The 17,639-nt window shown below is 45.0% G+C and overlaps 1 protein-coding gene across 6 annotated transcripts in view; it reads left to right on the top strand.

Annotated features, from left to right (window-relative positions):
* Window positions 1-17,639, top strand: part of CDK5RAP2 (CDK5 regulatory subunit associated protein 2) — a 170,075-nt gene that overhangs the window by 127,880 nt on the left and 24,556 nt on the right. For all 6 annotated transcript variants that reach the window (XM_074330932.1, XM_019731199.2, XM_074330930.1 and 3 more), the window contains 3 exons: window positions 7,761-7,809; window positions 10,463-10,638; window positions 14,748-14,867. In XM_074330932.1, the coding sequence (XP_074187033.1) occupies window positions 7,761-7,809; window positions 10,463-10,638; window positions 14,748-14,867 (345 nt within the window). The remainder of the gene's footprint in view (window positions 1-7,760; window positions 7,810-10,462; window positions 10,639-14,747; window positions 14,868-17,639) is intronic.

The following is a 17,639-nucleotide window of genomic DNA, read 5'->3' as shown; positions in this document are numbered from 1 at the left end:
CCCTTGATTTGGGATTATCTGTTTCCTCATGACTAGATCGATGAGTTATGTGGTTTGGTAGGAGTGTTACATGAATGATGCTGAGTTCTCATGGTATCACGTTAAGGAGGTACTAGTAACTCGGTGATACTAACTTTGATCACTTGGTTAAGGTGATGTCTGTCAGGTTTCTCCATTGTGAATTATAATACGTCCCTGTGTAATGTGAAGGGCACTAATGGGGGAACTTCGTAACTGTAAATATTCCATTCCTCTGCAAACTTTTACCCATGAGTTTTGCCATCCATTGATGATTCTTGCCGTACGTAGTCAGTTACCACTATGATGGCAACATGGCGATGATTTCTAATGCTGTCATTCCTTCTTCATTTGTTATAGGTGGCATCTGCCATAGGATGAATTCTCCCTTGACCTCCTTTTATTTATGTATTTGTTTGTTTATTATCAGTGTGGACGTGTATTAATAGATTCTTCTTTTATTCCGTTGACTATTTATTATCCATTCTGTCATTCATATTAATGCTCAGATTGTTCCAGAATCAACAGGTGGCAGTTCCTTTTGCCATGTCTCCATCTTTTGATGGAGGCGGGGGCACAAAAACAGCTGTTTCAGGTTCATCTTATACTGTCCTTGCTCCTGAGTCAATCATTTCTCTAAGTAGCCCTGGTCCATTTTAAAGGGGCATGCTATTTAAAAACCAAGAGTTGGTGCTGGGTGTGTGAATTGCTAGTTTCTAGGCCCTTTGGTGGACAGAACTGGGATATATGTTCATATACATGCACATATATACACACACACTATATATGTATGTACAAAAAAGTATGTATGTTTAAAAATGTATAATATATTTTAAAAATCACAATGGTACGTCCAATTTCTGTCCAAACCCTCTGTGTTCTTTCTTGCCTTTCCTGCTTCTGTGTTTGTGTTTCCCCTCTCCAACAGTGAGAACCTGGCTGTCACCATGCCACGTATCTGCTCATTTGCTTAGTTCTATAACACACAGCTAGTTCCAGAATCGCTCTGTCCATACCTGTGAAAAACAAACCCAAAAGAATTCAAGATTTGTTTACAGTTCTTTTCGTTTTTAGGCTAAGGGTACGTAATCAGTATTTGATTTAGTTATTTGGTTTCTTTCTTTCTACAGTCTTGTTTTGTTATTCATTTGAAATACAATTAGGCTTTTTGTTTGTTTGTATTCAAGTTTAGGGTTCCCACATCCTTATTGATTTAACTTAATTTTAGTTTTTGAATATGAAAAACATTAAGGTGGTTCCAAAGTTAAAACGTCTGTCTTTTAAAATTGCTTCTATGAAGTCATTATTTTTGTCCCTGTCTTTTATATCCATTAGTGTCTTTCTGGTCTCCCTTACTCTCTTAAATCCACTGGAATTGGGCTTTCAGATATCCACTGAAATGGCATCATTTGGCACGAGCTCCAATTTGCCACTGTCACCTCACCGGGATTACTGTAGTCTCCTCCCCCCCCCCCTCCCCCCCCCCCGGTCTCCACACTGCCACCCTTGTCCCACTACTGTCCGTTTTCACATAGCAGTCAGAGTGATCTTTTCAAAAGGTAATCAGGTCATATCCCTTCCCTGCTCAAAATCAGAGGCTTTTCTTGGTGAGGTGTAAGGGTCAAATAAGGGAAGTGAAGGCTTGGCTCATCGCGGGGGACGTGGCCCTTCAGTCCCAAGCACCCGCTGGTACTTGTATTTGTGGGCTGGCGGCTTAGTCCTCACAACGCCGTTTGTCGTGAGGAACTTAGCCTTAACCAAGGAAGGGTAGTTGCTCAAAGTCACAACTGACTTGGCGGGACCAGGATTTGACCTTAGTTCTTCTCTCTTTACGTATGCAGTACAGATGGTTCATGAGGGTCCACATATGTTCAATTTAATTCCAAGATAGAGCGTGAGATAGTTTGGCCTCTGGGCCCAGGGACTGTTTTTTTCCTGAGTTTTTTAAAGAGCCCAACAGCTAGATCCACTGCAGACCGATTTTCCCCGTGCCAGGTCTGCAGGACCTTGGAGGGCTAGGATGCAGGAGCACTTAACTTCTCCCAGCTTTATGAAATCTGCTTTCTTCTAGCTAAGGTTTTCCAGAAACGCGAGTTTTTGTTTTATTATTGGAGAAATAACCAAGTCCCCAAGATAGAGCTGTATCTTCCAGGCCCGAGGCATCTTCCATCTGTCTCTTTTCTTCCTATAAGTCCTCAACCTGGGCCCTAGGAAGTGGGGGTGCTGAGAGCGCGTGCCTCTGGCACTAGCTGCCCTCCCTCCCTCCCTCCTTCATTCAGCCATCCCCCCACTTGATTTATTTTTTAGTGATTTACCTTGACAAGCCCAAGGAGATCTCACTTTTTGTTTCCTGCAAAGCAGCAGTGTTTTAGGCTTGGCAGACAACACAAACACAGAACTTTATTTTCTTCTATGAAAAGCATATAGGTCTCAGGACCTCGCTGCAGCTCTTTTTCTTGGAGAGTAAAATGTAACAGAGGTGGATCTTGGATGCTATCTAAGGGGTCTGGCTCCTGAATTATGAAATGAGCTGATCGTAACATAGTTTTTTATATTTGAAGCAATTTAGCATCGGTTCTTAAAAAATTTAAATATAATCCTTTTGTATTAATACAAAGCAGTGTGTGTTTGTTGTGGAATAACGGATACGCAGATACTCCTATAATTTGCATCATTTATACAGCAAAACATGAACACTCTGGAGTTTATATTTCCAGACCTTTTTAATACATATTTGCATTATTTTCTGGCAGTAGGACTGTCTGCAATCTCTCCCTTTGTTCAATTACAGAGAATAAGCATTAATCTACATTGTAAGTTTTAGTGGCTGCAGAGCACTCTTTTGCATGAATGTACCATCATTTATTTAATCACTCCCCATTAGATGGACCTTTAGGGTTCCAGTCTGGGCTTATAATGAACACTGTAGTGGAGTCTTCGTGCATATCCTTGCTATTTCTTTGTTATGCTTACTTGGCAGAACCCAAGCAGTGGGATGACAGTGTGCTTTCCTAGTGTGGATTCTTCCCTAGCTCCATAGGCTAGGGATTTCACTAGGGGCCTGGGCCCTGCAGGAGTGTGTGAGCATGTGTACTTTTCTGGGTGAGGGTCTAACACTTAGATTCTCCAAGCAGGGGGAGACCCAAAATAGATCAAGAACTGGTGTTGCGGTCCCAGGTTTTCCCACATGTCCTTGTGTGTGGTACCTCCCAAGACCAGTAGCATAAATCAGGAAGGCGGTGTTTGTCTTCAGGTAGTTCTGAGTAAGCAGTGGGGAAGCACAGAGAAGACGTGAGAAAGTCCCTTTCCTCAGCGAGCTCACCATGTGTGCCAGAGTTTTAGCCGCATGAATAGGAGACAGCTGCTGGACTCCCTTCCCTTGGCTCGCCTTTGCCTGCACCTGACACATTCGTTTCTTTCAAGGCCTTCCACAGTCTGTCTTTTCCAGCCCACTAACCCCTAAATAATAATAAGGATGATGATGATGGAGAAATAATGAGGAACGTTGGTCTTTACTATATGCCAGTTATTGTTCTCAGCCTAGGAGGAGGTGCTATTTAGATAAATGAGCACCTCATTTAATAAATGAGGAACAGAGATGCTGATTTACTTGCCCAAGTTCACACAGGAAGTGGCAGAATCGGGATCTGAGCCCAGAGAGTCTCACGTTCCTGTCAGGCTGCGTGTGCTGGTCCGTCGCATCCGTTGGCCAGGTCTTGCATTTCCCCACTTCTGTGACTGTTCAGGCCGGTCCCTTTTCTAGAAGGCTTTTATTCCTTTCCACTTGTAGAAATTCTCCCATCGTCCAGGAAGCTTTCCTTGTTTACCCCAAGTAAAAGCAAATCTGTTCCTTTTCTTTACTTCTGGGTTGTTTGTAGCTCGCATAGGACAGTCACGTCTGGCCTTGCGATGGAGGCCAGGTGCTGGGGTGGAAAGGAGAGAACCTCTGGAGCCAGGCCGACTTGAGTTCAAATCCCAGCTTTACGGTCGAGGGTCATATTTCCTCTGCGAGGTAATAGCACCTGTCTTGCAGAGTTATTTATGAGGAGATTATTTAAAGTTTCTGCCTGGCCAGTAGTGGGAGTTCAGAAGGTGACAGCAGTGATTTCTTGTGGGCATATTTCATTTCCTCAGAGCATAAGCTCCTGGAAGATGGGGGGCCTTGTCTTGTCTTGACCTCCAGGCTAGGGAGGATTTGATGATAGTTTTAAGTGATGGGGACCTTATTCTAGGGCGCCCTTTGGTTAAATGTCCTCTGACTCTGACTGGCACACATATCGTGAGCTTGGCGGGAGGCAACTCTGAGCTCTGAAGGGGAGGCGCCCAGAAGGAAAGTGTGTTGGAGCTTGACCTCCATAATGGAAGGATTCATAGTGTGTGGGGAAGGGTATTTTGGGAGCAGTAGTGGGGTATGCAAATTAGGGTTAGCACAGTGAACCCCTGGCAGTCAGAGAAAACGGAGGAGTTTTCTTCCTAAGGGCTCCTGTAATCTGGCTCCACATACCCCCTTAGCTGCTTTGTGTCTTTATAAAGCAGAGCTTTGCTGCCTCAAAGGTATAGGCCAGTTGTCACCTCCTCTGAATTCTCCCCGATGGTCTAGGCTGGGTCATGTTTGTTTCCTCAGTGTGTTCTCCCATGCCGCCCCTTGTCTCTGTGCTGTAGTGAAATTGTCTTTTGGGTCCGTCATCCCCTCTCAGTTGCGACCTCACTGAGGGTAGGACGGCCTATTCATCTCTGTATCCTCAGTGACAGGTACAGGTACAGTGGTACCTCGGTTTTCGAACATCTCCGTTGACAAACATTTCGGTTTACGAACGCCATAAATTTTATGTGTCTATGGTATCATTAGATAGTAAAATTCATGCTAAATTTGCAGTTTTAGGGTTTGATTTTAAAGGTCTGGAACGGATTAATCCATTTTGCATTACTTTCTCTGGGGAAACGGTGCCTCGTTTTTGAACGTTTCAGAACTCAAACGGTCTTCCAGATGGATTAAGTTCAACAACCGAGGTACCACTGTACCTAGGAGAAGCACTGTAAGTATTTAATGCAAATCACTAGTAAGATAGGAAAGGAAGGAACATTAGGGTCAGGTAGGAGATACCAGGCTATGATGTTTGAATTTAATTCTGTGCCATGGATGGATCTTGAGCTAGGGAATACTGTTTCAAAAGAGGCTCTTTAAGTCTCAAAAGAGGCTTTTTAAATGGTGGCAGTACACAGGATGGGTCATTGCAGAGAGGAAACCGAAGGTGGGTCAACCAGTTAGTTACAAGCCTATGCTGCACAGTAATGTTCCTGCTTGTTCAAATGTGAATTGGGTAACCAGATGTCTTTATTTAGAAAGATGCAGTTCCCCCAGTGCCGTACAGCTTTTAGGTGTAGCACTAAGATTTGCCTGAGAGATGGGAGTAGTGTTTTCATGACATCCCTCCTAAGCTTTTGGAATAGGCTGACAGATGGTAGGTGCCCTGTCACCTGGATGCTGGCAGTTCCCACCCAGGAATTCCATGCATCAGTCGTAATGCTCTCCCTGTGAATCCCACAATAATAGTTTGTCATTTAGTTTTAAAGAACTCTGTTGTGATAGGGGAACAGCTGGAATACAATTGTTGTCATTATAAGCCCCCCAAAGGATCTCTTACTTGAAGAAGAGGAAACCCCTGCCACTGCTGGTATCAAAGGACTTCCCTCTGTGGTCATGGAGTTTGTTAGGAATCGAGGAGAGGGTTTTGATGGTTTGAAGATGAGTTTAGGAATGCTGAAAGCCTACCCAGACCAAGGGTCCCCTACCTTGTGAAGTTGCTGGCGGTATGTCTGGGCTTCCAAAGAACAGTGGTCAAGTGTGAAGGAGGAGTGACAGTTTGCCTGGCTGGTGTGCGTGGAACACCTAAGCTCTTTGGATGGCTCGGCTGGGGTAGATGGCCCTTCCTCAGGGTCTGTAGGGCCCAAGTCTTACCATCTGGTTAATCTGGTAGGCAGCCCTACTGCAGGTGTGGGAGGGAAAATGCCGACAGAGTTGCTCTTTTAATGTACAGTTGTCCCTGCCTGTTCGCGGTGCAGCCTGGGACCTCCAGTCTGAGAATCTGACCCAGTCAGAGGTAGATGTCCCCAGTGAGGAGGAGTGTGGAGGACGGAAAGGTGGGGCCCTCGAGAGCATCCACTCTCCCTAGAAGTAGAGGCCCATCTACCTATCCCTACCTTTGGGGAGCCAGAACATCACGCCATGTTTGGTCGGAATGAACCCTGAGGATGAAGACGTAGATTTGTGGTTGAGCTAGCTATTTCCATCCGTGTCCCTTGCTAAACTGGAGCGTGCAGTGAAGTGGTGAGAACGTGCCTTGGGCAGAGTGAGAGAGGGAAAGCAGGAAACCTGGCTTTCCACTTCTTTATTATAAAATGGAGATACTAACGCTGGGCCTGTAATTGTGAGGCCTAAAGGAGACAGTTTTTATGAAAGAACCATCCTCGGGGCCTGTCTGACCCATTCCCGGTGCCCCACACTGCCCTGCAGAGAGAGGTCGGTGGCTTTCAAGCGCTCGGTACGATGCACTGATTGGGGCCCAGTGGCCGGCCTGTGCGGTGGAGAGGGAGCCCTGCCAGCGCCTGCAGCGGCCTCGTGAGCGCGTAGGTGGGAGCCGCAGACACACAGTGGATGCCAGTCTCCCGCGATCTTTTCCTGCACGGTGTGGTGTTTGAGAACTTTTCCTTTTAGGAGTAGTTTTGGAAATGGTACGTGTGGGCGTAGTTTAATTATAGTCTCATTTTTCAAGTACAGCTATAGAAGAGTTTTTTTATTTTCTTTAGCCACACATTAGTTTCTTCAAAGAGCCAGCTCATCCCAGTTTGCAATTTCCAGAGTTTTGAAGTATTTTTAAAATAAAGTTGTTAGTCTCTGAAATCTGGGCTGATTTCAAACAGCCAATGATGAGATGACATGCAGGAAAGAGAAGAGCATCTTTTGCCGGCTGTGTTTTGTTTCCTTTTGTTTTCCTGTGTCGTTTCTTTCAGTCGTTCCCCCTGTTGCAGACACTGGCTTTTTCAGCTGCACTCACTCTCCCTAGTAATCCTCCTTCTGAGAGTCTGTCCTAAGGAAATAGTTTAAATGCAGGTAAAGCTGTATGCCCAAAGATTTTTATTTCATTTATTTTTATAAACGTGAGAAATTGGAGATGACCTAAATGTCCACGTGGAACTGGCCCGCCTGGTCCGTGCAGGCCTGCAATGGGCTATTAATGCAGTCATTCAAAAGGGTGTTTCTAAAGCAAATGTAGTGAGAGAAAGGCTTGTCATACAGGACAAAGTGAAAAACGAAGTCACACGATCGTGTCAGCCCTGGGAAAAGAGTAAAAGGCAATCCAGTAACACGTCTGTGTTATCCAGGGGGATACTGTTCTTCCTTTTCTTGATTCTGTGACCCATTTCCTATCATGAGCATGTGTTCTGTTAGTATCAGAGTTTTAAAGAAGGACAAAGAACCTGCACCGAGCAGTGCCTTCGTGATTGCTTTTGAGAATCAGTGCTGTCACCTTCCTACGAGCACTAGTGCCAGAGCAGTGAGAAGGGGGAGTCTCTCTAGTCTGAACCGTGTTCTGGGTAATCCTACTTGAAATGTCCAGGATGGTTATAAAGAGTGTTTAAACTAGTGGAATAGTGTCTGCAAATGGATGAGCAAGAAATGATTAGGGAACACTTAAAAAAAAAAATGTTTTCCTTCTTCTTAAAGTTATTTCTGCTTCCAGGAAAAGCAGTTGGAGTGGAAATGAGCACCCAGAATGAGATGCTAGAGAGGTGAGTGTGTGGCATTTGGTAAGAAGACTTTGTGGGTTTGTTTTGTCTGCCGGCTTTTTGAGTGTTCCAGCTCTCCACCATTCTTAGTTTCCTGCTTCTTGTAAATAAAGCATAACACCTACGAAACTGAGAATGGCCATACAAAACCAAGGGTTCACGCCGTGTCTCCTGCAGCTTTCATTCAGTTGCTTTAGATCATTCGTAGCATTTCTGTCAGGTGATTTGACCCAGACGACACATTCCCTCTGTTGGCACCTGGGTACCTGCAGAATAAATTACAGACTCCATAGCCTGACATTTGAGGCTCTTTTCAGTCTGACCCATCTTTCCTTGCCATGTATCCCCATGCTTCCATCTTATCCAACTGCTGTTCTCCCATCCATGCCTTTGTACAGCTGTATACTCTCCCTTCTTCCCCTTGTAGTTTGAATATCCTTCCTCAGTGTCAGTGCACGTGGAAATGAACCTGGCTCTCCCTGACAGCCCATCCCTCTCCGGCACCCCAGGATCAGTTATTCGTCCTGTAGCGCATGACACATAATTATATCACAGCACTTACCACATGGTACTGTAACCTTTCTGCATTTTTCTTTCCACTCCCAGAATTCCTTGAAAGAGGAAAGGAGCTAGCATTAACTGGGTGTTGGTAGGTGTCAGCCACTGCCCCAGGCATTCACAATCATTTTTTATGACCCTGCAAGGTGAGCGTGATAGTTTTCACTCTAGGATGAGGAGCCTAAGGGTCATAGTTGTATACTTGCCATTAAGAGCAAAGCTGGGATTTGAACTTGAATCTGTTGGACTCCAAAGCCTGGGTTGTTATTGTTATTCCACGTTACCTTTTAAGGGCAGAGACTGTGTTTTTAATACCTTTAATACCTGTTCCAGCCCCAAGTATCTGGTACGAAGTTGGAATTCGGAACATGTTCATGGGATACATGGGGTTGTATCCTTTCTTAGCCTACCTCGATGGCCGACTGGAAATGTCAAGGTCCTGCCTTCCCGTTTCCTTGTTAAGGTTCTTCACGAACACTGTTAGTGCTATAGGCACTTCCCTCCTCTTTGGAATGGCAGCCCGTTGGGCTCCTGGGTGTAAAGTAAGGAAATAGACCAGTCTGGGGTGCAGAATTTTAGTGGTTACTGCACCATGAAGGCCACCAGCGTCAGAGGGAGCAAGCAGGGCGTGATCACAGCTCACTGGAGGACGTTTTAATCAGGGCTTTGCAAGTTTGGAAGAAATACTCTTCTCCCATTGCAGTATTCTCTAAGGCCCCTCCCCGTTCAATCCTGCTCTCCATCCTTATAATACCAGATCACAGCGCGTTGGCTGGCTGTGGGGAGGGCCAGGAAGGCCTCCCAGACTGGAGAAAGTCTTAGCTGAGGTCTGAAGGTTGTTTGGGAGCGTGTCCATGCTCCAGGGGAGGGAGGCATGGCGCCTTTGAGCAGTGTGGCTGGAGCATGGAATGTGAAGGTCAAGGCTGGAGGGGCAGGCAGGGCTGTGTTGGGCTGGTCCTCTAATTCTGTTCTATAGGAAGAGGGGAGTGTTTGAAGCAGGGCAAGCTGGGACTAGGCACAATCAGATTTGCCATTTTGAAAGACAACCATGGTTCTTGGAGAATGGGCTGGAGGGAGGCAGGGAGCCTCTTTCAGCCCTCCTCATCCGCGTGTCACCCTTTGCATTTCTGACAGGTTTGTTTCTTTCTGTTCTACCTTTTCAGCTGTAGGCTTAGCACACGCACAGGTCACTCCTAAGCTAATTAAATGGGTGCCCTTGGCCCATTCCGCACTGTTGCAAGGCAGAAGCCAGCCCACGCATCCATCTCGCTGTCTGAGCCAAGATGCATCTGGTGTTTACCTGTTAATGAATGCATTGGCGCTTTGGAGTCCTTTGCTCTTGTCGGAGCTTGTGAATAATGAGACAGGAAGTAATAGGAAAAAGTGGGAGAAAAAAGCTTAAATTAAGTGGCTTATCTGTAATAGAGATTCACGTGGGCTTTTCACAGAGTTCAGGGTGTTTTTCCTCATGACTTATCGGTGGGAAATAGCTAAAGAAATACAGGTTAATAACCAGATGATCACCAGAATGGCGACATTGGGGCCTGCTTGGGGACCACGAAGATGTGGATATTTTTAAACCCGTAAGGCCACTTCATGAGTTTGGGTTGGCCTCTCACCTTTCCTGGGGCCTTGAAGGCAGAGAGACCTGGGTTCAGATGTGAGCTCTGCCGTTTGGCAGCTGTGAGACAGCGGGCAAGTCTGTGAGGAGTCTCAGTCTCCCCGATTCTAAGAGGATCATGCTCCCTACTTCAGAGGCTTCTGTGAGGACCAAGTAAGACGACACATCAACTATGCCTGGTGTCGTGCCTGCATTTGGTGAACACTTGCTGTTGACCAATGTCCCCTCTTGGGGTCTCTTCCCCCTAAGGCAGACGGTGGCTTCCCGCTTCATTGGCTACTAACTCAAGCCCACTGAGCACTTTTTGGGTTTAGAACATCCTTGCTAAACAATGCTCTAGGAAAAGAAAAGTCCTCCCAAACAGACTTGCAAATAATGGGGAAATTACAAAAAGCCTAGTAATCTTAAAGTGTTCTTAAGTCATGGTCCTGCTTTGGGATCTTAGTGTGAAAAGAGATTTCTCTTTCAATGGTCAAGGATTGAGGAAGACAGCTTCAGCTACCAACACATTCTGCCCGAGTCTCCCGAGCCTTCAGCCTCGCATGCATTGTCCGACTGTGAGATGTCCGAAAAGTCCTCCTTCTTCTCACGAGACCAGAAGCAAGACAGCGAGACCGAGAAGGCTTCAGTTACGGCGAACAATTTTTCTCAGGGTAAGCTAAGCTTTACAAAGCTTTTTAAACATAGCCAAGGTTTCCTGGTTGAAACAATTTGTCACCTTGCCTTAGTAAGCAGCGTGTAGTGACATTTGAATATTTCTCTGATGAAAGGAGGTCCGGTGAGGGCCAAAGTTGGTCCTTCAGAGTTTCATTTATCACTGTGGAAAGCTGTGGTTTTTGAAAGTGTTGGTGATTGGGGAAGTCATTTTTATTTTTTTAAGTGATGACGTGTTACATGACTTGCCATTTCCTCGCTCTTCTAACAGTGGCAGGCTGGAGAGCGCTGAGGTTATGTGTCAGTTCCAAGTCTGGTTAATTTCCTTTGTTTCTTTCAAGCTCTTCCTATGGCAGGGTTGCTTGGGAGACTCTTCTGCTTTGAATTGTGCAGGTGCCCAGAGAGTACCTACCCGCTGTTTGGGTATGTAGTAATTCTATAAGTCTGCCGTGTTTCTCTTTTGTGTAACCCTTAGCGCATTGGGTCAGCCCCTGTCCTGCCTCTGACCTTAGAGCCATGGGCTCAGTCGGCAGAATCAGCCTCCCTAAGCTCCCCTTGATTCACCTCTTCTGTATTTGCAGCCTGATTATCTCCTGTTGGATATTAGGTAGGGCATAGTGTATAATTCAGTGTATTCCACAAGTTCAAGGAATAGTATAGACCAGAATAGAGAGACCCGGGATTGGCACTCTTTTCCTGTAAAAGGCCAGGCGGTCACTATTTTAAGCTTTGCAGAGCATATGGTCTTTGTTTCAGTTACTTAATCCTGCTGTAGCAGCCAAAAGCAGCCATAGGCAGCCTGTAAACAAATGATGTGGCTGGGTTCCAGTAAAACTTTATTTACTAAAACAGGTGGTGGGTGGCTTTGACCCAGAGGCCATAGTTTTCTAACCCTTATTATAGACTCTGGACCTCAACGGACATCTTCTGGTCTCCTCTCTTCCAGTGGGTTGTTTGCAGGGCACCCAGAGTGGACCCAGAGCACAAGTTAGACTGGTACCTCCTCGCTCAAGTTCTTTGTTGATACCTCGTCGCAAAGAACAGTGGTTTTCGAATAATCGTTTTTAGCAACAGAAGACCCTCCCCCCTTTTTCAGATGAAACTTTACGTGGATGCCCAGTATGTAAGAGACACGAGTAGAGCGTTTGCCCCCATGGTGGCCTCTCAGGCTCCTCTAGGACATTCGGGGCCCCGTGGAGTGTGTTTGCAAACACACCTAGAGCATGAAGTGTACCTGTTTGATGTAAGTCAGGTATCAGGTGGGGTCTTCCGGTAGCCAGTCGCCTAGGTTTGCTTTCTTTGGATTTCTAGCAGTGTCCCTCGTGATTTCTGAGTTTCTATGTATGATCTGCCTTCTCCTAATTTAGGTCAGGTCACAAATTGTTTTCCTGTCCCCAGTGCCACCTCCTGCACTTGTCAGTGTGACGTGGAACTCAGTCCCTGTCGAAGCACCCCCGAGACCACTCCCATAGGCCTTTGTAGGAAAGCAGACTGGGTTCGGGGTGAGAGGAACTGGGGAGCTGGGCTTACGGCCTGTGCAGTGAGCAAGCTCATCTGCATCGTAGCACTTGAGATCCTGCCCTTCGAGCCCTCCTGCTGTGGCACTGGCCACGGCCTACTTTTTCCTCCTGCCTGGGCCCCTCTTGTTTCTAGTGTCCACCCTGCCCCCCACACCAACCTCAGTTTATTTCCAGTGTGGAACCATTCAGGCGTCTTTTACTTCTGACTCCTCTGAGGACGCCTGACCCTGGGCTTCCCATGCCCTCCTAGTGGATTACTGGGCACGCTCCTGAGTGGGGCAGTGCCCACTGGAACCATCCTAGTAAACCCACTGTTAGTTCGCTTTCTCGGTTTGTCTGTCTTCAGACTTTTAGTCTCTGTTTTTCCTTTTGTCATATTTATAATCTGAGTAGAGAGATAATTTCGTGTTTTTCCTTTTTGTACTTTATATCGTAAGCGCACTGACATGTTGTTACATAACATCATTCTTAGTGGCTTTAGAATAGCCCGTTGAAATGGCTGAACTGCAGTTTTTCTTCTGTTCCCCTGTTGCTGAACATTTAAGTCATTTCTAAAATTCCACAATTGCAAACAGTGCTGCAGGATGTGTCTTTGATCATGAAGCTTTCCCCTTATTCGGGGGGCACTTTCTTAACCTAGATTCTGTAAATTGGAACGCCTAGGCAACAGATGTATGCAGTGTCTTTGGTGGTTGCTTCTTAACAGCATTGATGGTTTTAAAGAGTATGCGTTTATCAGAAGGGTATTATTGTAAGAGGCAGATATTTTTCTCCCACTCTGTAGAGGCGAGTGTAGTGTTTCCTTCTCCGTGGTGAGGGCTGCATAATTAATAAGTGGTGTCCAGTTCGACTGGGAATGTTTCCTTAAGCCCAAGTGATGATCCCAGCTCCTGGCCAGACCCCGTAGAAGATGACCTGTATCAATGGCTGCTGAGTGTTTTTACCCCTGAAGCCGGCAGCGTGTGATGTGGATGGATAAGCCAGTGAGGAAGGCTGCAGTCAAAACAGATTCACTCGCTCCGACCTGAGTAGCCACTGGCAGCTTTGCAGGGCCACACAACGGGAACGGCAGGTGGGGTGCGGTGCCATGCCAGGAGTTTATTGCAGATGGGGGGCTTCACTGCTGGGCTGAAGCGAGGGCCCCAGACGTTCCAGCCACTGACTAGCCTCTCTCCTGGGGCATTACGAGGAGATAGCTGAAGTGCTGGGAATGAAGTCATCTCATAAACGTTCAAATTCATGGCGAAATTACTATTTAATTAGGAAAAGATCTGTAACATTGTGCTACTTTTAAATGAAAGTCATTTTGGAGGAATTAAAACTGGGTCATAACATTAGTAGGATGTTTAAAAACAAACATTACTAAGACATACTGAGTATACCCTCATTGATGAATTAAAGACATTAGTTTTGCCTTTGTATACTTAATGTGATTATGCTTTAAACACTGATTCTAGAAACCTACTTCTAGATTGGAAATATGCTTCTTTCTTTATTAAAGTGAGGTGTGGCAGAGGCTAAAAAATAATACATATACATGCTCATTTAGGAAATTTGGAAAATTTAAATTTTTATGTATTATTAAATATAATATTAAGACATAATAGAGAAGTTTTGAAAAACCTAAAATCTACCATCCAAAGGCACCCTCTGTTAATATTTAGGTGTATTTCATTCTTTTGTATACATATGTTCCTGCCTGCAAGTTTTTAATTAGAGTTGTGATTGTGCTAACCCATTTTGTATCTGTATTTTTCCATATTATAGAGTCTTCTTAATATAATTTTAATGGCTGTGTGATACTACATCATAATGGGTGTAATCCCATTTGTTTACTAATTGGAGTTATTTTCAGTTCTTACTGGTACGTGTAGTGTCAAAATGAACATTTTCATGCATTCTGCCAAATGGTTGTCAGCATCTCTGATGATCTCGTTAAATAAATTCCTAGAAATAGAATGATTTATTAAAAGACATTGGAAAGCACCTTTTTAAGGCTAATGATAAAGACATTCCCCCAAATCATACACATTTGTACTCACGGAACAGGATGTATCCGCGAGAGTACTCTTCTCACCTTTCTCACTGCCACTGAGATTATTGTGTTTTTGTGTTTTGTTTTTAAGTATTAAATTAGTAAGTGATAAACGAAAGGAAACATACTCCTTTCAAAGAATTAGTCTTGAAAATATCTCAATTCCTAATGAAGGTAGTTTAATCCACACTCAGGCAATTCAAGCAGACTTGAAAGTGATCTGTTAGTTTCACCATAAGGAAGGTTTTAATATTTGATCTTTAGAAGAAGAAAAGCCTTCATTAGCGTTAGCATTAAAATTGTATGGCATATAATTTTTCCGTGTGATTTTGAACATCTTGCTCGCGGAGGGCTGCAGAGAATCATCACAGAACTGTATCTGTGGGCTGTGGGCGATCGCTCAAACCCCCCATGTCTGGGAAGGAGTCGCCAGTTGCCGAGTAGCTTAATACATCCAGTACCATTGGAATGTCACGAACAGTGCATAATCTAGAAATTATTCACTTTGTTGGGTGCTTCAGACTTTAGATTTAAAATGCCCTCCTTCCTGTAGACCTACTAATGGAACACATACAAGAAATTCGAAGCTTGCGAAAACGTTTAGAAGACTCTATTAAGACAAATGAGAAGCTACGGAGACAGCTGGAACGGCGAGGGTCTGAATTTGATCAAGGTAAGGAGGACTTTCCCAAGGCTGCTTCATTAGTGGTGCTTTTGCCTGAATAAACATTCTGTGTTTTGGGAAGGGCATCGAACTTGTGGCCAGAGAGATTGCAGTTCAAATCCGGCCTTTGCTGCTTATCTCCAGGGTGACCTCACTTAACCTTGCTGACTCTCAGTTATAGTAATTTGTCTATAAAATGTGGATAACTACTTCCATTTTATCCTGTTGTGACGAGAATTATGTGAGCTAACGTAAGTAGTGTGCCCCACAGTCCCTGGCACAAAGCAGCTACTTTGATAAATGTTAATTTCCTGGTCATTGGAGAAGTCTGCCGGCCTCTGACATCTTGGATTGTGGTTGGCTCCTCATTTGCATTTGGAAGCTGTAGAGCAATAGGTATTTTAAAATAAAACAAACCAATATTTTGGTTTTTTGTTAATAATGGATGATAAAAATATTATAATAGCATTTTAGCGGTCTGGTAGATCTCACATGCCAATCAAAAGGTCGCCAATATTCCTGTATAGCCACAGTTAGCTCTGAATGGAGTATTCTTCCATGAAGAATTTTAAAATACATAGTTTTTCCATAGGTAAGACAGTCACAAGATTCAAACATCAATAACTCCATTCTATGCCCGTTGATCCTGTTCTCCCTTCTCTCCTCCCACGTTTGTGTGTTTTCTTCTGCATCCTCAGTGTTTTCTAAATGTAAATACAAGTATATGTTCTTATTCCCTCCCTCAGTAACCCCGAAGGTAGAATACTTTATATCACTATTCTGCCCCTTTTTTTCATTGAACGATATATTTTGGACATCTTTTCTTACTGCTCTGAAGAGAGTGTCCTCATTCCGTGAAGAATGTGCCTTGAGAGCAGCTTTGTGCGCTGGAGGAAACCTGACATTGCTTGGGGTTGGACTACCTGGGTGTGGGTCCCAGCTCTTCTGGGTATTAGCTTGGTGACTCAGGGCAAGTCACCCACCTGTCCCAATCTTAGTTATTTTACAAGAGTCACTGTGAGAGTAAGTGAGGCAGTGTTGTGAGCGGGGCCGTGCTCAGTGCTGCACTCAATAAATGCTTGTTTTCCCCACCATTTCAGTGTTATTTTCCTGCTTTATTGTGTATACCATCACTAGTTTAACATTGGAAAGCTCTGCAAAGCGCGGGGATGCTAACGTCAGCCCTATTTTTAGAGATGAGATAACTAAGTTCTGGATCGATGTACTCAGTGGCCGCACTTGAATCTTTGGACCCCCTGGGCCAGCGCTCACTCTGTAGCCCATCAAAGCCATCAGCCTGGAAGAGCATCTTTCCCAAGTACGGCATGTGCTGCAGTTTGGTTCAGAATGGTTCCCTTACTCTCTCTCCACCCTGCCCCCCCCAATCCTGCATCCTCCTTCTCTCACCCCCAGGGAGATTGATTAATCTGAGTTATTAGTCATATCAGACACAGGAAAGAAATACACGCCTGGACCCTTCACATTTACTCTCGGTAATGCCCGAATTAGATTCATTCTGTTTTACATTTTCCATGGCAAATCCAATTACAGAATTATTTGGGGGCTCAAATGGCCACCAGCTACAATGGAGCAGGCAATTGCTCTGAGAGTAATTCACTTTGATGGGAAGGTTTACAAAAAGGCGTTCATAAAGTATTTACGCTGGTGGAAAGATGTGATGTTCTCACCACGTCGTCACAATCTCCGAAAAGACAAAGAAATAAACGGGGCTCTGCCTCCCCGCTGCTGTGAAGCGTTCATCTTGGGAGCAGGTTGGAGAACGACTCGGCTCCTTGTCACGCTGGTGGAGTGTTGTTAAAAACTCTCCTCTCATGAATCACATCTTCCAGCTTGTCCCCAGCTACTTGAGCTTCTAGTGATGGCGGTCAGAGGAAAGACTGGCCTCTTAGCACCAGAACTGGACCCCACCAGCTCAGGCTTTGTCAGGGACTGTTCTTTGGCCTGACTATTCTTTTGAAAAGTGACCACTTCAGCTGTAGTCATAGGAGACTTCTGTAGGATTTTTCTTCCTGTCATTCCAGATTGCTCTTTGGTCCTATTTTGGCTCCAACCTATCACCAGTCATGATATTAGTACAAATGGCAATCACAGTAATAATACCATCGACAATTTTTTTGAGCTAATGGAGACCTAGGAAAGTTGTGTGACTTGCCTTAGGTCATGAGGCTATTAAGAGGCCAGAGCCATGGCTGAAACCCAGGTGTCTCTGAAAAGACACCAGAATTCCTAGGGGGAGTGGAGGAAGATGGGGGGCAGACAGAGTAAACTGAAAAGCTATATGACATTGTGGGAAGTGAATCATTAGCGTGACTCACAGGGAATGCTGTAGAGTGGAGTTTGAACTTTGGTTTTGGGGAGACCGATATCATACCTTCCTTTTAGGGACTTTGAATATTACAGATGCTTTCAGCTGCAGATGACAGAATAAGAGTAAAAACTGCTGTAAACAATAGGGATTTATGTTTTCTTACATAACAAGAAATCCAGAGGCAGGCAGTTCCAAGGCAGGTTAATGGCTCAGTGACAGCAGGGCTTGAGGTTAGTACCTCTGACGACTGCAGTAATTATAAGCGTCACATCCTCTCAGGACAGTGTCCAGAGCACAGGAAGGAAGAGGGTGGGGCTTCTCCCGGTCCTTCCCTTTTCGTCTGGGTGGGGAGTCTTTCCCAGAGGCTCCCAGCAGGCTTCCCGTCAAGTCTCACTGACTAGAAGTAGCACATGACCGTGTTCTTGCTGCAGTGGAGGCTGGGAAAACAGGTG

The sequence above is a fragment of the Rhinolophus sinicus genome, linkage group LG04 (assembly GCF_036562045.2).
Source record: "Rhinolophus sinicus isolate RSC01 linkage group LG04, ASM3656204v1, whole genome shotgun sequence".
Taxonomy (NCBI): domain Eukaryota; kingdom Metazoa; phylum Chordata; class Mammalia; order Chiroptera; family Rhinolophidae; genus Rhinolophus; species Rhinolophus sinicus.
Note: the sequence above shows the minus strand (reverse complement) of the source record. Positions and strands in the feature narration are given on the sequence as shown.